Here is a 25,347-nt window from a genome sequence, read left to right on the forward strand (position 1 = left end):
AAGGGAGATTTACACCCCCTGGGAGTCAGGTCCCATGTAGAGGGGAGGGCAGTGAGATCACCTGCCAAGGTGGCTCAGTTAGAGAGAGAGGGCCACATCTGAGCAACAAAGAGGTACTCAGGGGGAGACTCTTAGGCACAATTACAAGCAGGTTTAGCCTCTCCTTTGCTGTAACTTGCACTTAAAGTTGATGTTTTTCTGTGATCTTTATCTCATGACTTTATTTTTTAAGAATGTGATTTTTTAATGGTTGTGAAGTATTTCCAAGTTATCCCATGTTGTCATGTATTTAATCCATTCTATAATAACAGACATTTGGGTTGTTTTGAGTTTTCTGTTGCTAAGAATTATTTTTTGTTTTGCTTCCAAATACATAATCTTGAGGGTTTTCTGCTAATTTTTACAGTAAAAGTCCAGTGGACATCTTGCAGATATTTAGAGTTGGCAGAGTCAATGAAACCACAGAGTTTTTAAGCAAACTTGGCAATGTGAAGTCCTTGTTACATGGATCTTCTGTACAAAACATTGTAGGAATCCTAACCCGGTAAGAGATTGCCATTTTTATTTTCCAAAACTTTAGATTAACAAATGTGAAATGTTTTACTTTTTTTCCTATTCTACATGGGTCTTTTCAGTTTAAAGAAGCCAATATATGATTTAAATTGAGTATTTATTATGATATATATTTTTAAAGTATAGTACATGGGTATGAATTGCTTCTTGAAGACAGAATCATGTGAGGAAAGGTTATTCTATTTCATGACTCTTCCATGTGCGTATAACCTAAGAATAGCACAATACTTAAATTAAAAAGTCTAGAAATTAGAGTGTCCATATAGTGTGAGTTATCTATCCAAAACATAAGTCTAATTTTCTGTTTCCTTTGAGTAACTTCTTAATGTTAGGGCTGAAACAGAAGTCATAGGGGGCAGGGGAAAATATAAATACCTAAGAAGATACTTAAAAAGAAACATGCAAAAACAATCTGTAAAAAGACTTTAAACTGCAGTTTAGGAATTCAAAAGACACTTGCGTTAATCAGAAGGATGCCAGTTTTCCTTAAATTAATCTATAAATTTAGTGCTGTCACAATAAAAGTACCAATAAGATTATTTGAAAGCAATAAAATGCTGATTCTACTACACTATTTTTTTAAATTTTGAAATTCTCTGGATAATTCTGGAAAAAAGAGTAATGATGGGGGATTAACCAGTCAGACATTAAATCATATTAAAATGCTGTATTAATTAAAAGTGATACCTAAATAGATGAATCGACAGAATAAAGAGTCCAGAAATAAATGCAAAACATAGAGGATTTAGAATATGATAAAATAGCTTTCATCTCTTTGGAAGAAAGATAATTTTTTCAATATTGTGCATTGAGATAAACGGGTAACCACCTGGTAAAAAATACAAAGTTGGACCCTTATTTTGTTCCTCACACTTAAATAAATTCCAGACGCTCACACTTAAATAAATTCCAGACAGAGCAAAGGTTTAAGTATTAAAATGAAACCATAAAAATACTCAATGAAAATTAAGAGAGTATTTTAAAAATAATGTTTGAATGGGAGAGGCCTTTCTAGGTAGGACCAAAACTCAAAAACCATTTTACCAGATTAATTTAATCTCATAATACAAAATTCAAACAATTGATGTTTATATAATAAAAGCAGAAATCTCCCTTCACCCACCATTCCAGAGATGACATGGTTACAGTTTGATTGCAGAGAGTTCTTTGAATGCTAGAAGTCCAATAGGGATCCTCATACTTCTTGAGCAAGGGAGAAATGCAGTCAGCATTAGGCTTAAAGCACTGTGCTGTTGAGCCCTAGGAGGCCTTGGCCTGAAGTAGGCAGAGCCCAGAGGCAGAAAAAAATGGCCATCAACCCACAGCTGGTCAAGTTGGTGATGAGAAACCCAGCCAGAGCTTCTTACATTTTAATAGTACTCTTAATGTAGGATTACTTTGAAATGCATTTTTCTTTTTCCTTCCATGATTTTTAAATAGCACCTGTCTCTGCTAGAATTGTGAGGCTGTAATACAATATTCTTTCTTTCTAGTAAATCATTATAATGTGTTTTCTTTTCAGAGGGTTGCTTTTACCCAAAGTAGTTGAAGATCATGGCGTGAGTAGAACAAACACAGGAAATCTTGGGAGTGGGATATATTTCAGTGATTCACTCAGGTTAGTATGTTTTATCCTTAATCATGTTACTCAAACCCATCTCTAAGAAATTATTATTGACTACTTGCTATGTGTTTTTCTCTTTCTGTTTTTGTGGGAGTTTCTCACCCAAGAAACAGAACATTGAAAGCAATCAGTTTTCTTAGTAAATTGTTGAAGCACAAAAGTATAACTTTTGTGGTAAATGTTAGGGAAAATTACATTTAAACTCCTTGGCTATCAGCAATCACTTTAAATTTAAATGGATTAAAATTCACCAATTAAAAGATACTGGAAAATTGATTTAAAAAATTAGCCAATTATATGCTATCTACAGGAGATTCATTGTAGATCCAAAGACACAAATTAATTGCAAGTAAAGGGATGAAAAAATACTCCATGTAAATAGTAATCAAAAAAGAGCTGGAATGGCTATACTAATATCAGACAAAATAAACTTTTAGTCATAAGCTGTTATAAAAGACAAAAAAAGTCTTTATATATTGATAAAGGGCCAATTCAAGTAAATATAACAATTATAGATACATGCACATCAACAACAGAGACCCAAGAATACAAAGCAAACATTAACAGAATTGAAAAGAGAAACAGACAGTTCTACAATAATAATTGGAGACTTCAATACCCCACTTTCAATTAAGGATAAAATAACCAGAGATATCATTAAGGAAATAGAGTACTTCAACTGCCTTTAAACCAATTAGACCTAACACATATATGGAACACTCCAACAACAAAAAGTATACATTCTTCTTGAGTGCACATTGAACATTCTCTAGGATATACCATATGTTAGGCTGCAAAACAAGTCTCAATAAATACAAGAATATTGAAGTCATACAAAGTATCTTCTCTGACCACAATGGATGAAACTAGAAATCAATAGCAGATGAAAAACTGGAAAATCCATTGTTGGGGGATTGAATCATGTCCCCACAAAAGGCATGTTCAAACCCCTGGTCCTGTAGGTGTGAACCCATTTGTAAAAAGGACTTTGAAGATGTTTTTAATTAGTTAAGGTGTACTCAAACTGAATAAGGTTGGCCCTTAATCCAATACAGATGAAATCATTATAAGCAAAGGAAATTGGATACAGAAGAAGCTACAAGAAGCAGCTAGAAGCTAGAAGTCAACAGAACCTGGAAGAGAAAGGAGAAGGCACCAGCCTATGCATTGCCATGTAACAGAAGAGCCAAGGACCAAGGATTACCAGCAACCAGTCCCAGAATTCCAGTCTTTGAAGAGAAAGCATCACCTTACTGACACCTTGATTTCTGGACTTCTCCCAACCTCAAAACTGTGAGCTAATAAATTCCTATTGTTTAAGCCAACCCACTGTATGGTATTTGTTTTAGCAGATGGGAAATTAAAACATCCACATTTATGTAGAAATTAAACAACACAATCTTAAACAACAAATGAATCAAATAAGAAACCACAAAGGAAATTAGGAAATACTTTGAGATGAGTGAAAACAAAAACGCATCATACTAAGCCATATGGGATACAATAAAAGCAGTGCTCAGTGGGAAATCCATAGCTATAATACCTACATTAAAATGTAGAAAGATCTCAAAGCAATAACCTAACTTTACACCTTCAGGGGCTAGAAAAAGAAGAGCAAACTAAACCCACAGCTAATAGAAGGAAGGAAATAATAAAGATTAGAGTGTAGATGAATGAAATTGAGAGTAGAAAAATAATAGAATCAATGAAACTAAAAGTTAGTTCTTCGAAAAGAACAAAACTGACAAACCTTTAGACTGACAAAGAAAAAACATACAAGTAACTAAAATCAGAAATGAAAGTGAAGAGCTGACCACCAACCTTACAGAAATAAAAGGATTATAGAAGAGTACTATGAACTATTAAAACCAACAAATTAGATAATCTGGGTGAAATGGGCAAATTCCTAGAAACACACAAATTACCAAAACATACTCAAGAAGAAATAGAAAATTCAAATAGGCATTGTAAGTAAAGAGGTTGAGTCATTACTGGAAAACCTCCCAACATACAGCTGCTGTGGAAAACAGTTTGGCAGATCCTCAAAAAACTAAATGTTGAGTTGCTTTATGAACTGGCCATTCCACTATTTGGTATATACCCAGAAGATCTGAAAGCAGGGACATGAATAGACATTTGCACACTGATGTTCACAGCAGCATTATTCACAATTGCCAAAAGATGGAAGCAATCCATCAGCAGACAAATGGATAAACAAAATGTGGTATATAGATATGATGGAATACTATTCAGCGATAAGAAGGAATGAGGTCCTGAAGCATGCAACAACATGGATGAACCTTCAGAACAAAATGCTGATAAAATATGTCAGACACAAAAGGATAGATATTATATGATTTCACTAATATGAATTAACTAGAATATGTAAACTCATAGTTATAAGATGTAGAGTATACGTTACCTGGAGACTGACAGTAGCTAGAAAAGGGAAGCAGTTGCCTAATATGTACAGAATTTTTAATGAGGTTGAACTTAAATGTTTGGAAATGGATAGAGGTGAGGGTTTGGGAGATTATAAGTAATAGTGCTGAATTGTAAATGAATTTGGTTGAAAGGGGCTATTTAGAGTCAGTATGTCACTGATTAACATTACAAATATAAGTTCTTTCATGAACTAGTACAAAGGTACAAAACTTGTACCAAGTATTGCAAGGTATGGACTATAGTTAACAATAATACCTTAATACTCTCATCAACAGTAACAGGTGTACTACACTGTTACTAGGGGTCAAAAATGGGGGGGCAGATAAGGGGTAAGGGGTATTTGGGTTTTTTTTAATGTCTGTTCTTTTTGTAGCAATGAAAATGGTCTAAAATTGAGTGTGATTGCACAACTAGGTGATGATATTGTGAGACACTATATTTTGATGGACTATATGGTATGTGAATATATCTCAATAAAATTTGCAGTTTAAAAAATTAAAAAATAAAAACCTACCAACAAAGAAAAATCTAGGGCCAGATGACTTCACCACTGAATTCTACCAAACATTCAAGGTATTAGCACCAGTCCTTCTCAAACTCTTCCAAAAAAATAGAAGAGAAGGGTATGCGTCCTAATTCTGTGAGTCTGGCATTACCATGATACCAAAGACAGACAAAGACATCACAAAAAGAAGACTACATACTGATATCCCTTATGAATATAGACAGGAAAATCCTCCAAAAAATATGAGCAAATCAAACCAAACAACATAGTAAAAGACTTATACATGAGGACCACATGGAATTTACCCCAGGAATGCAAGGGTGGCACAAGTTTTGAAAATTAAACACTGTAATACACTACATTAATAGAACAAAGGGAAAAGCCCACATGATCATCTTAATCAACACAGAAAAAGCCATTGACAAATTTCAGCATTCATTAAAAAGACTACACAAACTTGGAAACTTTCTCAACTCACTAAAGGGCATTTATGAAGAACCCACAGTTCACATCATACTCAATAATGAGAGACTCAGAGCTTTCCCTCTGAGATCAGAAACAAGACAAAGATGCCTGCTTTCACCACTCCTATTCAACATTGTACTGGAAATTCTAACCAGAGCAATCAGGCAAGAACGAGAAATAAAAAGGCATCCAAAGGAAAGGAAGAAATAAAACAATCTCTGTTCACAGATGTCATGATCCTATATATAGAAAATTCCAAAGAATCCCCAATAAAACTACTAGAGGGAATTCAGCGAAGTTGCAGGGTACAATATTAACATGCAAATATCATTTGTGTTTCAATACATTAACAATGAAGAATCTGAAAAGGAAGTTAAGAAAATAATTCCATTTACAGTTGCATCTAAAAGAATAAAATTCCTAGGAATAAATTTAGCTCCATGGTTGAAAGACCTGTACATTGAAAACTTCAAGACATTGCTGAAAGAAGTTAAAGACCTAAATAAATGGAAAGATATCCTGTGTTCCTGAATTGGATGACTGACTATTGTTAACTATTGTTAGAATGGTAATAATACCCAAAGCAATCTACTAATTCAGTACAACCCTATCACATTCCAATGGTCTTTTTTGGAGGAATGGTAAAGCTGATTCTCAAATTCGTAAGGAATTGCAGTGGGCCCCCATAGCCAAAACAGTCTGGAAAAAGAAGAACAAATTTGAAGGACTCACATTTCCCAGTTTGGAGAACCTTGTACCAGATATAAGAATTAACTGAAAATGTATCAGAGACCTAAATGTAAGAGCTAAAACTATAAAACTCTTGGATGAAAACATAAGGATAGATCTTCATGAACTTGTAAGTGGCAGTGGCTTCCTAAAAATGATGCTAAAACCACAATGAACAAGAAAGAAAGTAGCTGAATTGGACTTCATCAAAATTAAAAACTTTTGTGCATCAATAGACATTATCACGAAAGTGAAAAGACAACCTGCACAAGGAAGAAAATATTTGGAAATTATCTCTTTAAAGGGTCTAGTATCCAGAATACATAAAGAACCCTTAAAACTCAAAAATTAAAAGACTAAAATAAAATAAAATGAAATAAAAATAAAAAGACAACAACCCAATTTTAAAATGGGCAAAGGACTTGAATAGACATTTCTCCAAAAATGGTACATAAATAGTCAAGCAGCACTTGAAAAGATGTTCACCATCATTAGCCATTGGGGAAATGCAAATCAAAACCACAATGAGATACCACTTCCCACCCACTAGGTTGGCATGATAGGAAAAAAACAAGTGTTGGTGAGAAGGTGGAGAAGTAGGAACCCTCATATGGTATAGCCACTGTGAAAAACAGTTTTATGTTCAGCATAGAATTATCATATGACCCAGAAATTCCACTCCTACATATATACCCAAAAGAATTGAAATCAGGAACTCAAACAAATACTTCTACATGAATGCTCATAATAGCTAAAAGAGTAAACAATCGGACTGTTCATCAGTGCATGAATGAATAAACAAATTGTGGCATATCCATATGATAGAATACAGTTCAGCCGTAAAAAGAAATGAAATTGTGATACCTGCTACAACATGGATGAACTTCAAAAACATACCAAGGGAAAGAAACCAGACACAAAATATCACATATTAAGATTCCATTTATACGAAATGTCCAGAATAGATAAATCCATAGAAATACAGAGCAGATTGGTGTTTGCCAAGGGCTGGATGTGGGCTTTATTTTGCAGTATGAAAATGTTTTGGAACTAGATAGATGTGGTGGTTGCCCAACACTGTGAATATACAAAATGCCACTGAATTGTGCTGTTTAAAATGGTTCATTTTATGTTATGTGAATTTTATCTCAGCTTTTAAAAAAGGGAAAACTAACAATATATTATTAAGGGATATATACCTATGTGGCAAAACTTATATAAAAGAAAGAAAATAATATACACAAAATTTAAAAATAGTGGTTGGATTACCTCTGAGTGGGAGGGAAGGTGATGCCACAGGTCGGTGTCAAAAATATTGAATGTAGTCTATTTCTTAACAAAGTGGTAGGTAACTATATGATTTTTTGCTTTATTATTCTTTAAACTTTACATTTATAAGTACTCCTTCCTATGCACAAAATATTTCAACTTAAAAATTTTTAAATGTTAAAATATTTTTAAAAGTAGATTGGCAATAGTTGAATTTAACAAAATTGAAGTTTAGTGACTTATGGCAGAGTGGTATGAATTGAGCCAAATTGCAGTGAATTGAAGAGTGAGCAGCAAGTGAGGAAGAGGAGATGGTCACTGTACCCCCAAGAGTGTGGGTGAGAAAGGAAGAAAGAAAGGTAGAGGGGCAGAGGCAAGGGAATTGGGGTGGGTGGGAGGGAAGAATTTAAGCATGTTTGTAAGTTATAGGGAAAGAGCCCATAGAAGCAGAGAGGCTTGTAGGAGGAATGGGAGAAATTGATTTTTTTTCAAAATGCAGTCTTAGAGGGATGGAACAAAGAATTTCAGTCAGGCTGCACTTTGACATTTTAGTCTTGATCTTTTAAAAAAATGGAGGCTGTCCCAAAACTGTTGTTCCCAAAGTTGTGTCTTAACATGTCACTCCTGACAGCAAGAAATGCTTTATACTTTTGATTCCCAAAGGAAGTTCAAACAAAGCCTCTCATTTGGGTGTCACTTGAAAAAATATTTATTTTTCTGTTTGGATTCAGAAGGCTTCTTGAGAATTCAAAGCCTTCCTTTCCCTTTGATCAGTTCTAACTTACATGATATTTAACGTTCCTTCTGAGGCTTAGTGCGGAGAATTAAATTTATTCTTCCTAATTAATGAAGTGTCTTTTTTCCTTCTCTTTCACCATGCTGATGTTCACTATAACCAAATATGTATATTTTAGTAGCTAATAACGATTTGGGATAATAAGTGGAATTAATATCTCCCTGGGAGCAAAGTACTTTGAGCACTGCCTGGCACAACATAATGGCCACGTAAATAAAAACTTTAAGTAAGTTAATTAATTAGGTTCTAAATTGAATCCTCAAAAAGTTTCAATAATTGTAAAAAGTGGAATGTTCTCCAGGAAAGTTCTATGTGTATAATACTATGTTATATATAATAAAGTGTTATTGACATCTAGCTATAAATTATAAAAGTGCACATTTCCTCTCCCATGCAGCACAAGTATAAAATACTCACACCCAGGAGAGACAGAGGGCACCAGGCTCTTGGTCATTTGTGATGTAGCCCTTGGAAAGTGTATGGACTTATTCAAAAAGGATTTTTCATTGACTGAGGCACCACTTGGTTATGACAGTGTGCATGGCGTTTCACAAAAAGCAGGTGTCATCACAGACTTTGAGGTAATATACTCAAGAAATAGGCAGTTTCCTGAATTCCAAAAGGACAGCCTCAATTTTTTTGCTTCTCTTTTTATTAAATATGCTTAAGTTTAATTAATTATTGTACATCTACTGTCTGAATTCAGTATTTTCTGAATTAGCAAACATGAAGCTGTGCTTTTATGAGAACACCTGCCGATAAAGATTTACTTTACCACCTATTAATTTCTGTCTACCCTAGGATGATGAATTTGTTGTATATAAAACCAGTCAGATTAAAATGAAATATATTGTTAAATTTTCCATTCCTGGAGATCCAAAAAAGGACTTTCAACCTGGTGGTAATACTGAATTAGAGGAAGACAGACCTGAGTTTTCAGATGTGTCAAAGGTTGAAGGTAAGATCCTTTTCTTGAGTGTTGTTTTATGTGATGTATTTATAGAACTCAAACAAAGTATTTTTAGTGGGTTTTATATTTTATAGTTTAGTAACTACATCTATGGCACAATACCTAAATATTTCATTTCCTTTTTTAGTCTATACAAATTAAAACCAGAATGCTTAAGAGAGGTGAAGTTACCTCAAAATCGCATGTTACTTCATTAGGACTCTGAAGTTTAACTTATCCGTGTCAGAAGAGCCAATCCTAAAACTCACTGAACCATTTTAAGGTGTCAGACTGCAAAAAGTAAAACAGGAGTTGGTAGACTAGAAAGAAGACTCAGTTTTAGTATCCAGAAGCTTGGGTTTGAGTGTCAACCCTGCCACTTATGAGGCTTTATAATCTTGAACAAACTGCATTATCTTTCTGAGCTTTGACTTCTTTTGTGTGGCAATGATAGCAAGACCTGCTTCGCAGTGTTGCTGTCAAGACTGAATGGGATAAGATACTCTATTAATTACAATGTGTGATTTATGTATCATTAATAGTACAAATATATGGGAGGACAATAGCTTCTCAGAAAATGCCAAGTTATAAGTCCAAACTATTTTAATATCAATAGGATTATAAAAACACATTCACCTTTTTAACTGTAATGAAATTATTTGTTTATCAGACATGTATGAGCTCATGTATGTTCAAAAAGATGACTCCAGATTTTTCTCTGGGAGTCATTAAATGAAATGTCTGGCAAGGCAGTATGTATTTCTACATCTAACCATGTCTGTTTTTTTGTACCACCTAGTATAGTACTTGAATGTTTCTCAATATGCTATATTAGGAGTTTGCTTTAGTCTTTTTGGATTGGAAGTCTATGACTTTCAAGATAAGACCTTTTGTATATCTGTGTGTGTGTTTAAATCTGTCTTTCAAGTAATAGTTCTGTGTTTTTGAGATGACTCCCCAAAGGCTCTAGATTAAAAAGGCAGAAATGTCTTTTGAAAATGTTGCCTCCATTTTTCTCAGGATCTGAAATTTTAGCTCACTTTTCAGAATCTGCCATTGAAAATCATAAAATGCTGTTTGTCCATTTGTCCTAAAATATAACTAACACATAAAGGAAAGGAGAATGCATAGAGTTAACAAAAATAGATCATGGAGGGATGTTTGTTTATTTTTGTTTTAATTAAATTCAGTTTTATTGAAATATATTCACATACCATACAGTCATCTATGGTTTACAATCAGCTGTTCAAGTACCATCATATAGTCATGCATTCATCACCCCAATCTATTTTTTTTTTTTTTTTTTTTTTTTTTTTTTTTTGGCTCATAATAGAAAATGTTTAATGAACTAGTAACAGAAAAAGTCAGTTGAAGGAAGGCAGAGAAACTTTGTCTTGCAAGGACTAGAACCGAGGGGCTCCATAATCATCTGGCATCCGTTCAATGTTGTACCTATGGTTAGAAATGTACATGATAGGAACTCCAGGGATCTTTCGAATTCTTCTCTTAAGGTCCCGGTCAACCGTGGCCACAATATAACACTTATGCTGAGTTACTCTCTGTACCAAACAGTCATCTGCATAGGTTCCTTTGTGTGTGCATGGTAATCGTTCAAATCTTGGATCCTTGGCGATCCTTAGAGCCACTCGATACTTCTGTCCCAATTTCTCAATTTCAGCCATCACACAGTCAGTTATACAAGGGATACACTTGGCATACAAACAGTCCATCATTGACTGCACTAAATCCAGTTTGGCTTTAATGGAAAAGTTGATAAAGTTGGTATCTACCAGGATGTGGTAAGGTGGGCCCAGCTGTGTATTATATTGGAAAAATAAGCAGGAAGGATGTTGAGGCAATTCTCTTTCCTTGAGTGCGCTGGGATCTTTCTTTTCTTTCTTTTTAGGCTTTAATCTATCCTTTTCTTTAAGCCTCTGGTCTCTGAGACTAAGCATTCTCTTCATGGTCGCATACTTCCTTGTTTTCTTTTGCTTCCCCATATTCACGCCACACTCTGTCTTATTTTCCCCAATCTATTTTTGAACATTTTCCTTGCACCAGAAAGAATCAGAATAAGAATAAAAAATAAAAGTAAAAAAGAACACCCAAATCATCCCCCCCATCCCACCCTGTTTTTCATTCAGTTTTTGTCCCCATTTTTCTACTCATCCATCCATACACTAGATAAAGGGAGTGCAATCCATAAGGTTTTCACACTCGCACTGTCACCCCTTGTAAGATACATTGTTATACAATTGTCTTCAGGAGTCCAGACTACTGGGTTGGATTTTGATAGTTTCAGGTGTTTGCTTCTAGCTGTTCCAATACATTAAAACCTAAGAGGTGTTACCTATATAGTGCATAAGAATGTCCACCAGAGTGACCTCTCGACTCCATTCGAAATCTCTCAGCCACTGAAACTTTATTTCGTTTCATTTCACATCCCCCTTTTGGTCAAGAAGATATTCTCAATCCCACGATTCTAGGTCCAGGTTCATCCCCAGGAGTCATATCCTGCATTGCCAGGGAGATTTACACCCCTGGGAGTCAGGTCCCACGTAGGGGGGACCGCAGTAGTTAACCTGCCGAGGTGGCTTAGTTAGAGAGGTGGGGGTGGGGGGGTGCCACATCTGAGCAGCAAAGAGGTACTCGGGGGAGAGATTTAGGCACAATTATATGCAAGTCTAGCCTCTCCCTTGCAGTAACGTGCTTCTAAGGGCAAGTCCCATTTTTCTACTCATCACATTTTTCTACTCAGCACATCAAACTGCCAGTCCTCAGTGTCTGTGACAACATCAGCATCAGTCCAGGTGAGGAAGGCCAACACTTCCACATTTTCCCCCAGCTCCTCAGGGGGGCTCTGCAAATATGTTTTTATTATCTGCCCAAATTACTTTGGGATGTGTCACTGTTTCACTCTAACCGATACAAACCTACCGTATCTCACTTCCTATTCAAAGTTCCATGTAATTGTGGTGTTTGAGCAAACTGACTGTAGAGTTATACTGTTTAGAAAATATAGATCCTGCACCAAATAGACATCTCTTCCCTTGGTCTCACATGGAAATTGAAGTTTTAAAACACAGTCAGTTTCAACCTTTACCCTTTGGTCCAGTTTGCCCTAGTCTTAAGGAGGGATGTTTTTTAAAGCTAATGTTAACATTTTTGATGTGTAGATTACCAGCTACCAGATAGCAAATCTTTCAGCAACATCAAAGCCGGCCTTCAGGATACCTCTGGGAATTCAGTGCCTCTTGAGGATGTTCACATCAAGGGGAGAATAATAGACTTTGTAGCACAGGTATGTCGTTTGTGGTTATGATAAATTAAAAGGACGTAAATCACATATGAGAAAAGTTTTTAATTTTTTAAAACTTCTTGTTTAGTACCATACATACAGCCTAACATTCCCCCTTTTAGCCACATTCAGATATATAATCCAGTACTGTTAATTACATCCACAGTGTTGTGCTGCCATCACCACCATCCATTACCAAATGTTTCCATAATTCCAAATAGAAACTCTGTACATTTTAAGCCTTAAGTCCCTATTCCCTATCCCCTTCCCATACCCTGGTAGCTTATTGTTCAAACTTAGCTCCTGAAGGGCTTGGGTCAGCACAGCCCCAAACCCAAAGAACACACTAGGCACAGAATCAGACGTGAGTTTTATTAGGACTTACGAACAGAAGATTTTTCCTGGTGGCAGCCATTCGGGAAGTCAGTACTCCACAAAGGTAGTTGTGCACGGGGCAGCTTGTAAGGGTTTAGGACAAAGACATTCCATAGGGTATGAGAACAGAGTTTCAGCAGGGTCTCATGGCACAGAGGTCTGGAGGTTTTTTTTATCAACAGTGATCAGGGGAAGGGAGTTTCAGTGCTTTACAAGATGAGTGGTTTAAATACCATCTGTACATTCTTTCCTCCTTGAAGAGGTCTGTTGATGTTTAACTTCCGTGCTAGTCATGTAGGCAGTCATGTATGTGCAGTGACTTACTCTCAGTATGGAGGGCCCTGGGTCTCCACACCTATATTCTAGATTCTGACTCCATAAATGAGAATTTGATTGCAATTGCGTGAACTAATCAAAATATGTAAGTTTCTAAAATTCATTTATTGAACAATTCATTGAGCATCTACTTTATGCCAGGCACTGTTCTAGGCTCTGGGCATACATGAATGAACAAGACAAAAACTTTTCCTTCATGGAGCATACATTTTATTGGGGAATAGGCTATAAGCATGATAAGTAAGTAAATATGCAATATGTATATTGGTGTGAGGTGCTAAGAAGAAAAATCAAATCTGGAAGGGGATAGGGAGCATACAGGATGGAGGGGCATTGAGCTTTTAAGTAGGGTGGCCAAAGAAGCCCTCACCAAGAAGGTGTTATCTGAGTATAAACCTAAAGGAGGTGGGGACTGAACCATGTGGATATCTGGTGGTATCTGGGGATGCTTGTTCTAGGCAGAGGAAACAGCAGTGCAAAGGCCCTGAGGTGGCAGTGAGCTGATGTGGTTGAGGGACATAAGGGGTCCCTGTTGTTGGAGCAGAGCAAGAAGAGTAGTCATAGATTGGGTCAGAGAGATGGTGGTAGGGTACAGCTGATGTAAAGTCATAGGACTGTGGCTCACCTCTGAGTGCAGTGGAAGGCTTTAGGAGATTTTTGGCAGAGGAGTAAAATCACTCTGGCTGCCGTGTTGAGAACAGTCTGAAGAGGACAATTAAGAGATATCTGAGGTCAATTCCTTGGAAAATACTCTGGATGGAAGTTTTGTGGCAGGAGGTTTGTTGGGGAGGACTCTCAGGAGCAACACTGTAAGGGGGTGAGGAAGGAAGGACCTGGCAGCAGGGAAGGTGAACCATGACAGAGACACGGCAGCGTCCTCAGATAAGCTCAGAGGTGGCTCTGAAGCTGGGATGGACCTGCAGACATGCTCTCAGCTGAGGCCAGGGGGCTGGCTTTGTACCCCCTCTTGGAGCAGTTAGTGGATGTGGGCTGCCCCTGGGGAGGGGTCACAACCTTGGGTGAGAGGTTCCTCTTTAGCCTAGGACAATTCCTGGAGAGGGACTGAGCATCTTCAAGTATAGGAAACTATTGAAGGCATTCAGTCAAGGAGGACAGTGACTGGGACCACAGTGTTCACACTGGTCAATGAGATATTCATTTGCAAGATTGCAGGAGATTGGGCCTCCAGAAGGGTGCTGGCCTGCTGATTTGGGGAGATAAATTATTTATTTAGATAGGAGCCCCTCAAAAAATATTTGTCTGGTGCCCCACACACCCTAGAGGCAGCCCAGCTTACTATCAATTCAGTTGTGGACAGCATTTTGGAATACGTTAGGGATTAGTGATGAAAAATAAATATTTTGCCTTATTGCAGCATGTTTAAACTTTTACTGTTTATTACATGTATATGTTTTTTTAATTTTCAAATATTTAAAAACTCCCATCTTTTTTTGAGCAAGGGAGTAAAGTATGAAAACTGTCCTTTTAGAAAGATTAATCTAATGACAATATAGACAGCGACATGGATTGGAGTGGGAAAGACTTGATTTAGGAGTCATCTAAGCAGAAAGAGATGAGAATTTAGACTAGAAAAGTGCCTGGAGGACTTGTAGAAAGAGGTGAAAGCCAAAGAGGCATCTCCCAGGAGAAAATACCAAAACACAGTAATAGGTTGGATAGATTGACTATTCTGGAATAGTATCCCAGCCTACGTGACCCCAAGGAGATGTTAAGACCCACAAAACAAAAGGAGCTGTTTTATTCTGGCCTGCTTAACAACAGTTACATTCCTTCTGCTAAGTGCTTACAATACTTCAATGATTTATATTCCAGTCAGGCATGAATGAACTACCTAAATTTGGGGCTGGGTACATTTTATCATGAGACCTAGACTCTACATTGCAATGGTATCTCTTCCAACCTGAGTTGGAAATTTGAGGGATATGATAAAATAATTCAAGGAATTTAAAACTACTGTGCATCGTAGTTGTCATTAGTATTTGCTCCAACAAATGTTCCATATGGTTTCATCAAGTATGTGGATTTTTTTTCTTCTTTAGGTCATTGTTTTTCAGACATACACAAATCAAAGTCATGTGCCCATTGAAGCAAAATACATCTTTCCTTTGGATGATAAGGCAGCTGTGTGTGGTTTTGAAGCTTTTATCAATGGGAAGCATATAGTAGGAGAGGTAAGATGAGAAATTTCATTGTGACTGCACTTTGATTTCAGACTCAGTTTCCCATTCACGCAAATCTTCGTTATCTGAGTCTCTATAGCCATAAGGTTGGGACACAACCTTTTCATAAAACAAAAATACTCTTGAAGAACCAAGCACTTATAGTATTAGTCTCCACTATAAACATCCCTCTCTGATTAACTGGTTTCGCTTTCTATCTGCCAGCCTTTGTAGGTCACTATCTCGCTAATTCTTTGCCTTTGCATTTCAACAGAGTGTAAAAGAGTAACATTGGAAAATTGGAGAAGCCCTTACATATTTTTGCAAAACTTGTCCTCCACACCTGCTATAAAAGTCAAACTGAAGAAAAGACTGTTGTAATTTTTTAAGAAAAATTGTACCAAAAGAAATAACAGTTGATTTATTCTTTATTTATTCTGAAAATAAGCCCACAATTGCAGTTACAACCCACATTTTATTAAATTTAAGATAAATAATTTATTATTTCTTGTTCAAGGTAAAGTCCCAATCAAACTTTTTTTTTCCGCATTACTGACTCGTAAATATTTTGGTCCCAATTTAAAGAGACTTCTCTTTAATTTGTCTTTTCTCGTTTCAGTTCTTGTCAGACAAATACATTTTGATGATCGCTTTACATGTTCCCTTAGTTTTCCATTTTTGCCTAGGTTTTAATAAAGATTAATGAAGTTTTGCTTATTAAAATCTGAAGTCATGATTCATAATATGCAAAACAATCTTCTCCAGATTAAAGAGAAGGAAGACGCCCATCGAGAATACCGGGAAGCCATCATTCAAGGCCATGGAGCTTACTTGATGGATCAGGATGCACCTGTATGACTTGAAATGAACCCATTAGCCTAGCATACTTATTGGAACAGGAAAAACCAAGTTGGAAGATGATTTGAAATTCACAATTCTTACCAGACACCAAGATGATTTAAAGTATTGGGGGGGCCTGGAGTTGCATTTGCTTTTAGCAAAATGAAGTCAAGCCAGTCAGACCGTTTGTCTTTCTTGTCTAAATAATGTGGGAAATAGTGTAATTATTACCAGACTAATAAGAAGAGCCATTTCATTAATGGGGAACTGAGTTCCCCAAAAATGACAACAAAAAGAAAACATTTGGGTTACATAATGTTTCATCTTCTGGTAAAAGAGCTTAATATACTTACAGGATAAACTTTCCTGGTACTAAGCTCACCTAGAAATATACCCATTTTTCACCAAGTTATAACCCACAGGGATGTTTCTGTTGGGTACGTGTTCTTTGCTTTTCAATTATTAGCTTTTATATATAACATATTTACTGGCTTATATATATGTTATATAAACATCATATGGAGAATGTGGGAGAAGGAATAATTACAATATCCACTAGATTTTTTCCTTAAATATAAGATGCTTTAATGTGCCTTTGGCTGGTGCTAGAAACCCAGTCAGTTTCTAACCAGTGTCTCTAGTACAGATATTTTAGGTTGTTGTTAAAGATAGGTCCATAGGCTCCAGGTATCACCTTAGAGGATGGCACATTGTCACAGTATCATGAAAATTTAATGTTTAGCATGGATGTTTACAATATTTATGATTAATGTAGATTTAAGGGATAAAATACTACTTTTGACATTGAAGCTATTCATTGAATAAGCAATAAGCAATGAAGAGATGATTATTGACCAGTTAATAGTGCCACCCCTGAATAAAGTGGATGTGTAAAAGCCTGGGGTTTATTTGAGAGACTGCCACTTACTGGTGTAAAGATATAGTCATAAATGAATTGCTCTAGAAATTTTCCTCCTTGGTGCTAACATATCTCCTTAACAATATGGTCCAGAGGAAAACAGTCTTCACAAACACTGTTGCTTATAGATAAAGTCAGGTCAGAACCATTGCTAATTCGAACCTTCGGGTGTCCCAGAATGTATTTTGCCATCTGATGACTATAATGAGAACACAATTATCAGACGACTAAGAAACTGGCTTTAGATATCCAAGGAATTGAGGTGAAATCAATTGTAGTGAGAATGTTGTAGAGAGACATTCAAGTTACAAATTAACATGTCAGAAATGTGGGTGAAGTCAGAAAAAGCATGTCTTGTGAAAGACCCAGGTACCAGCCATGCTCTCTGCAGTTCCTCACTGCAGTGCACTTGCTCATTGCACACTTGTTGCGCACTCGTTACCACAGTCCTTCCTTCTCCATTCTTTGCTCCATTCTTAGCAGTAACTATTTCAAACCTTTACCATTCTCCTTAAACTAGCAATCCTATCTCTATTTTCATCACTATCAATTGTTGACCCCCTCTTCTTACTTCAAGTGAAAATAATTATACATCATGAATTCCTTAAGCTTTCCTACTCTCCAACTCAAAAATGATATCTTCAGTTTCCTCTGTCCTTTCCACCCTAATTATTTCTAACACTAATCCCTTCTCTTATGCTCTTTATCCTGTCTTGAATCATTTTTTCCTAGTCCTTGCTCCATCAGCCATTTCCTTTTATCTGTATTTCCAGGTCTGTGTAGCCTAAAAAGGAGAGCAAACTCTGCTTTTACTCCTGCTTCTCTCAAACTACCATCCCATTTTCTCTTTCCCTTCAGCAAAAGACTTAGCCATTTTCTTACTTGCCATTTATTCCTCAATGTACTGCAAAGACACCCCCACCAGGCCCCAAAATGCCCACTACAATTTCCTGCGATCTCCAAAATGCCAAAACAATAGCCACTCGCTGTCATTCTAGACCACCCATCTGCAGTATTGACACCACTAACTACCCCTTTCTTCATTTTAACAATTAAACCAATATTAGTACCTATGCCAGATGGTAGTGGTTTAAAAATAACATTATCCCGCATTGTTTACACAATCTAGTATGGATACCAAACTAAATAAGTATGAGGTATGATGGAGTAATAGAGACATGAATTTAATGTAATAATGGCACAACAAGGCAATGGATAAGTCAGCTTTGCTGGGTCAGGGAGCCTTCCCAGGGACAAAGACACATGATCAGTAGGAATTCTTCAGGTAAAGTAAGAAGTAAGGGCATTGGAAACAGAGGGAACACACATACACAAGCTGTAGAAGACCTGAAACAGCACAGTTCCTTGGGAAAATGGAAGTATTTTGCGCTGGTACTCCATGGATAAGACTTGCCCTTGGGGTAGCAATAAAAGGTTGGAGCTGCCTAAGGGACAACTTGGGCTGGGAAGGCCAGGTGGGTGACTGTTTGTGGAAATCTAGGCAGGAGATACAAGGAAGGCCTGAAGTAAGGTAGTGACACTGGAAATGGAGAGGTTGTAGCAGATGTGAAGGATGCTATGGAGATAGAATGTACAACTGGTTGAAAACTGGAGGATATGTGTAGCAGTGAGAAAGGAGTCAAGAATGATGCTTGGTCAGTTCTGGCTTGGGAAACCAGAGCTTGTTCACTGCTTCAAGGCAGGGATTTGGGAGGAGCAGATTCTATGTGGGCATGGAGGTAACGGAGTGGAAGGAGATAAGTAATCTGAGGTAGAACATTGTGGACATGTGTCCCTGAGGCAGCTGGCTGTATGGTCAGTAGCTCAAGAAAGAGATCAGAATAGGAGGTGGACATCTGGGAGTTACCGTGGGAGGCTCTGTGATGACCTGGTGACAGAGATCGGGCATGATCCAAAGATGCTATCCTGAAACCTTTAAGTTTTGGGTGGTAGAGGAGAAGTGAAAAAGGACCTGAGCTGCCATAGCTAGGGAAAGTTCCCTAACAATCGTATCACTTCTTTAAGGCTAATTAAAATAATTTTTTTTTTCTCTAAGATTCCTTGGGTTAAGGCAAAATAAACAGTGTGTAATTGACTAGAATCAAATTTATATTATTCCACTTTGGGTATATACATTAATTAATCATTTAATTTATTGTGGAGTCATGTTGAAAAGAACAGGATGAGATGTTCATTAAAATAAATCAATAATTAAATATAAAAATATAAAAAATCAGACACAACTTATTACATGCTATGTCTAAAACTGACCTCATTACCTTCTGCTCCAAACTGCTTCTTCCTCTTGTACTCCTTGTCTAGTAATGGCTTCACCATTTACCCAGTCAGCCAAGGGAGAAATCTGGGAGTCATCCTTCTCTTCTTCCTTTGCCTTCCTCCATTTTCCATATCCTGTTAATCAACTGTTAAATTTTTCTGCTAAATATCTTTGGAATCTGCCCAATGTCACCACCTCTCCATAGCCATTACTCTAATGTAGTAGCCATCAGCTAGTCCCTTGACTCACTGGAATGGAAGGCATGGAAGGCCCTCCAAGACCTGGCCCTGCTTAATTCTGCAGTCGTCTCACACCACTTTCTTCGTCTCAGTTAATATTCCAAAAAGCCCGAGAGAGATTTATTTTTCTCCCAAACATATGCCATTTGCTATCTCTCTGCCCTTTGTTCCTCTGATTAGAATGCTCTAATCCATTTGTTTACTTGATTTTTTTAAATGTCTTTTATAAAATCAAGCTAAGATGAGCCATTTGTGTGGGGAGTCTGCTGTCAACACTCACAGTCAGGGCAGATGGGAAGCCATTGGGGTGGGGCGTGCTTGGGTGTCACTCCCCAGTCAGGATGCGGTTCTGTACCAAGAGGCCTCTGCCTCCCTCTCCCATAGATGTCAAGCCCTCCAGGGTCTCCTTTAGCACAAGAAACCTTTGTCTTCCAGATTCTGTTATCATGTTCTAAGTAAGAATTGGGAGATTGTGACTCAAGTAGTTTTTGTAATAGGAATGATAAGTGCATAGAATGAATGTGCTTTTGAGTTACAAGCTAACTAATAATGTTTGTTTCAGGACGTTTTCACTGTAAGTGTTGGAAACTTACCCCCTAAGGCTAAGGTTCTTATCAAAATTACCTACATCACTGAGCTCAGCATGCAAGGTCCTCTTGCTGTCTTCTTCATGCCAGGCACTGTCGCTCCCTGGCAACAGGACAAAGCCCTGAATGAGAACATCCAGGTTAGTATGCCTAAGATCTGAGGAGGCCTTTCTTAGGATTTATGTATAGGGGAGAAAAAATACCTAAAATAATTTAATGTTCATGGCATAAAGTAAATTTTACTGATGTTTATAGTATTTAAATAGATTTAATGCTTGTAAAATGAATGGAATAAAAGACAGATACACTCAATAGGCCAATATTTTTATTCTATTCAGTCATAGAGTAAGAATTAAGAATTTAGGTAAGCAAAGAGAATGCTAACTAGTGAAAAGAAAAAAATAAAAGCCATCCTGAATTCCTTCACCCAGAGATAACTACTGGTTATCTTTCTAGAGTTCTTAATATTTATATATTTATAAAAAGTTTGTGCATATGTGTATTTTATATATATGTCTTATATGTATATATCTTACATATATACACAGATGTACACATGTGCACACACACATACATATATATATAGTTGAAAATCTTTGTCAAAATGGTCATAAATTATCCTCCATATCAGTTGTATTTTAGAAGTTAGTGTGTTTCTGAATGTATATCAACTGAAACCAGCTGTATTGTTGTGGCTGTCAGTTGGGGCTCTGGTTAGATTACATTCAGCATAGAGTCTCATTGTGAAACTTAATAAATTTTTACTTATATATATATTTTCTTTTAACAGGATATGGTAGAGAAGATATGTATAAAGGAAATAGGATCAAAGGAAAGGTTAGTATCTAAAATAGAAAACCTGTCAACTAATCATTCAGTGGACATTACCATCATGGTTTAAATTTTCATTTAAAACTATTTGAAAAAGCACAGGTAGAAATCTAAGACATTAGACTAAAAGATAATGTTCTCGAGAACCCAAGATGCTGGCTAGGTAAAACCCGGGACCGACTGCGGATACAATAGTGAGAACCGCGCAGTGAAGCACGGCAGGAGCAGGCTCTCCCAACAACTTGGTATCTGGCATGGAGGATAGCACCACCCACACCCACTGCTGATTGTCTCAGGGCCAGGGGGACAGAGGGGAGCCAAAAGGAGAAAGAAACCGCGCCCCTTGCAGCCATCTCCCCGGCAGGCTGGGAACGCGCCTGCCTGGGGCTGGACCCACAACCCAGAGCCACACCAAGAAACCCAGTGTGACGGAGTGATTCCCGCAGCACTGAGCACATGCCACAATATTGGCCATGGACAGTGGCCTTTAGGGCACCCACAGCTAATTGTCCCAGAGCTGGGAAGGCGGAGCTGTGCAAAGAGGGGAAAATTAACACGCCCCATTCAACCATCTTTACAGAAGGCTGGGAACGCCACTGCACGGCCCGGTGGCCCAGGGCTTCCCTGGAGGGCTGGCACACACTTGTGATGTGGCACAGCCTTCCCTCGGCAGGGGTCCCGGAAGAGCAAGGCTCAGAGGGGGGACTTACTCAGAAATCCCAGGGACCCTACGCCAGTGCCAGGGACTTGTGGGTCAGTGGCAGAGACGATCTGTGGTGGGACTGACTGAAGGCTTGTACTCTTGCAACAGCCTTAAATCTCTGGGAACACCTAGGAGGTTTGATTATTATTAAAGCTGCCCTGCCTCCCTAACTGCTCAGACACACGCCCCACATTCAGAGTGGACAGCACCAACAACACACCCAAACTTGGTGTACCAATTGAACCCCACAAGAATCTGACACCCACACACCACAAAGACAAAGCTGGGGAGAACTGACTTGAGGGGAATAGGTGACTTGTGGATGCCATCTGCTGGTTAGTTAGAGAAAGTGTGTGCCACCAGACTGTAGATCTGACAAATTAGAGATTGGTATTTTATAGACCCTGAAAGAACCCTATCAAGTGAAGCAAATGCCAAGAGGCCAAAAACAACAGAAAATCTTAAAGCATATGATAAAACCAGATGATATGAGACCCCAAACCCAAACACCCAAATCAAAAGATCAGAAGAGACACAATACTTGGTACAATTAATCAAAGAACTAAAGTCAAAAAATGAGAGCATGGCACGGGATATAAAGGACATAAAGAAGAACTTAGAAGAGCATAAAGTACCCCACCTCGATGGTTGCTAACATGACCACGGACATAGGGGACTGGTGGTTTGATGGGTTGAGCCCTCTACCATAGGTTTTACCCTTGGGAAGACGGTTGCTGCAAAGGAGAGGCTAGGCCTCCCTATAATTGTGCCTAAGAGCCTCCTCCCAAATGCCTCTTTGTTGCTCAGATGTGGCCCTCTGTGTCTAGCTAAGCCAACTTGAAAGGTGAAATCACTGCCCTCCGCCCTACGTGGGATCAGACACCCAGGGGAGTGAATCTCCCTGGCAACATGGAATATGACTCCCGGGGAGGAATGTAGACCCGGCATCGTGGGACGGAGAACATCTTCTTGACCAAAAGGGGGATGTGAAAGGAAATGAAATAAGCTTCAGTGGCAGAGAGATTCCAAAAGGAGCCGAGAGGTCACTCTGGTGGGCACTCTTACGCACAATTTAGACAACCCTTTTTAGGTTCTAAAGAATTGGGGTGGCTGGTGGTGGATACCTGAAACTATCAAACTACAACCCAGAACCCATGAATCTAGAAGACAATTGTATAAAAATGTAGCTTATGAGGGGTGACAATGGAATTGGGAAAGCCATAAGGACCACACTCCCCTTTGTCTAGTTTATGGATGGATGAGTAGAAAAATAGGGGAAGGAAACAAATAAACAAACAGACAAAGGTACCCAGTGTTCTTTTTTACTTCAATTGCTCTTTTTCACTTTAATTATTATTATTGTTATTTTTGTGTGTGTGCTAATGAAGGTGTCAGGGATTGATTTAGGTGATGAATGTACCACTATGTAATGATACTGTGAACAATCGAATGTACAATTTGTTTTGTATGACTGCGTGGTATGTGAATATATCTCAATAAAATGAAGATAAAAAAAGAAGAGCATGAAGAAATTGCAAGAGTAAATAAAAAAAATCGATCTATGGAAATAAAAGAAACTGTTGGGCAAATTAAAAAGACATTAGACACTCATAACACAAGATTAGAGAAAGTTGAACAACAACTCAGCGTCCTCGAGGACCACAGAACAGAAAATGAAAGAACAAAAGAAAGAATGGAGACAAAAATCGAAAAGGATCTCAGGGATACGATAGATAAAATAAAACATCCAAATTTAAGACTCATCAGTGTCCCAGAAGGGGTAGAGAACGGTAAAGGTCTAGAAAGAGTATTCAAAGAAATTGTTGGGGAAAACTTCCCAAACCTTCTGCACAATGTAAATACACAAAGCATAAATGCCCAGCGAACTCCAAATAGAATAAATCCAAATAAACCCACTCCAAGCATATTCTGATCAGACTCTCAAATACTGAAAAGAAAGAGCAAGTTCTGAAAGCAGCAAGACAAAAGCAATTCACCACATAGAAAGGAAACAACATAAGACTAAGTAATGACTACTCAGCGGCCACCATGGAGGCGAGAAGGCAGTGGCATGATGTATTTAAAACTCTGAGAGAGAAAAATTTCCAACCAAGAATACTTTATTCAGCAAAAGTCTCCTTCAGATTTGAGAGAGAGCTTAAATTTTTCACAGACCAAAAAATGCTGAGATTTTGCTAATAAAAGACCTGCGCTACTTGAGATACTAAAGGGAGCCCTACCAACAGAGAAATAAAGAAAGGAGAGAGAGAGAGAAATTTGGCAGATGTGTGAAACATTGCATCTCGGGTCACAGGGGCTCACGTTCTTCTCTGGTGATTGCGGATCTTTCTCCGGAGTGGACCATGTGCTGGGACTTAAAACAAGCCTCAATAAATTTTAAAAAAAAATTGAATTTATTCAGGGCACGTTCTCTGACCACAATGGAATACAATAGAGGTTGGTGGCCATCGGAGACTTGGAGGATTCACAGACACCTGGAGGGTAAAAATTAGGGGGAGATGAAGACACTCCCAGATAATCAAAAGCTGAGGGACTTCAACACCAGTAGATCAGTCGTATAAGAAATGCTAAAGGGAATTGAGCAGGCTGAAAGGAAGGGACACTAAACAATTGACTGAAACCACATGAAGAAGATTTCCAGTAAAGGTCGCATGGTAAATATAAATACCAATGCTACTGTATTTTTGATTTGTAACTCCACTGTTTACTTCCTACAGTATCTAAAGTACATAAACTGTAAAGATAAATCAGTGGTTTTGGACTCAATGTAAAATATGTAATTTTTGACAAGAACTACATAAAGGTGGGGGAATGGAGGAGTAAAGGAACATAGTTTATGTGTCCTATTGAAGTTAAGTTGGTATCAAAGACAAACAAGACTTAAGAGGTTAAATTTAAGCCCCACAATAAACACAAAGAAAGTATCAGAGAATATGATCATAGAATGAAAAGTGTAGAATGGGTTACTAGAAGTGGGTGAAGGGGCAATGGGAAGTTAAGAAAGGAGTGTAGTGTTTCTGTTTGGGGTGAAGGGAAATTTCTAGTAATGGATGGTGGGAAGGTGATAGCATTTCAACATTCTAAATGTGATTAATCCCACTAATGGAATTCTAGGGAGGGGTTGGAATGGGAAGATTTAGGCTGTATATATGTTTCCACGAGTGAAAAAAAAAAAAAAAAAGACTTCTAAATAGACAATGACAATTAAATGCCAAGGATGATCCTGGATGGGATCTGAGGATGGAGGAGAGGAGGCTCAAAGGGACACAGTTGGGACATAAGAAAAAAAAAAGGAAATATAGAATGTAAGCTTTGTATCAATGTTGAATTTCTTGAACTTCTTAGCTGCGCTTAATGGGAATGCATAAAAGAATGTTCTTGTTCA

The 25,347-nt window shown here is 37.7% G+C and overlaps 2 protein-coding genes across 3 annotated transcripts in view; one reads left to right on the plus strand and one right to left on the minus strand.

Annotated features, from left to right (window-relative positions):
• Positions 1–25,347, plus strand: part of LOC119506677 (protein mono-ADP-ribosyltransferase PARP4-like) — an 84,411-nt gene that overhangs the window by 42,909 nt on the left and 16,155 nt on the right. For both annotated transcript variants that reach the window (XM_037799683.1, XM_037799685.1), the window contains exons 11-19: positions 407–544; positions 2,096–2,191; positions 8,804–8,987; positions 9,208–9,364; positions 12,532–12,656; positions 15,425–15,556; positions 16,310–16,396; positions 20,383–20,547; positions 21,198–21,244. In XM_037799683.1, coding sequence (XP_037655611.1) covers positions 407–544; positions 2,096–2,191; positions 8,804–8,987; positions 9,208–9,364; positions 12,532–12,656; positions 15,425–15,556; positions 16,310–16,396; positions 20,383–20,547; positions 21,198–21,244 — 1,131 coding nt within the window. The remainder of the gene's footprint in view (positions 1–406; positions 545–2,095; positions 2,192–8,803; positions 8,988–9,207; positions 9,365–12,531; positions 12,657–15,424; positions 15,557–16,309; positions 16,397–20,382; positions 20,548–21,197; positions 21,245–25,347) is intronic.
• On the minus strand, positions 10,644–11,398 carry LOC119506679 (rRNA-processing protein FCF1 homolog). The gene has a single exon (XM_037799686.1). The coding sequence runs from the start codon at positions 11,353–11,355 to the stop codon at positions 10,759–10,761; it is 597 nt and encodes a 198-aa protein (XP_037655614.1). The 5' UTR covers positions 11,356–11,398; the 3' UTR covers positions 10,644–10,758.

Source organism: Choloepus didactylus, chromosome 12 (genome assembly GCF_015220235.1).
Source record: "Choloepus didactylus isolate mChoDid1 chromosome 12, mChoDid1.pri, whole genome shotgun sequence".
Classification (NCBI taxonomy): domain Eukaryota; kingdom Metazoa; phylum Chordata; class Mammalia; order Pilosa; family Megalonychidae; genus Choloepus; species Choloepus didactylus.

Bases quoted from the DNA above. Each gene is read 5' to 3' on its own strand.
- LOC119506679 (XM_037799686.1), bottom strand. From the start codon at position 11,355: ATGGGGAAGCAAAAGAAAACAAGGAAGTATGCGACCATGAAGAGAATG.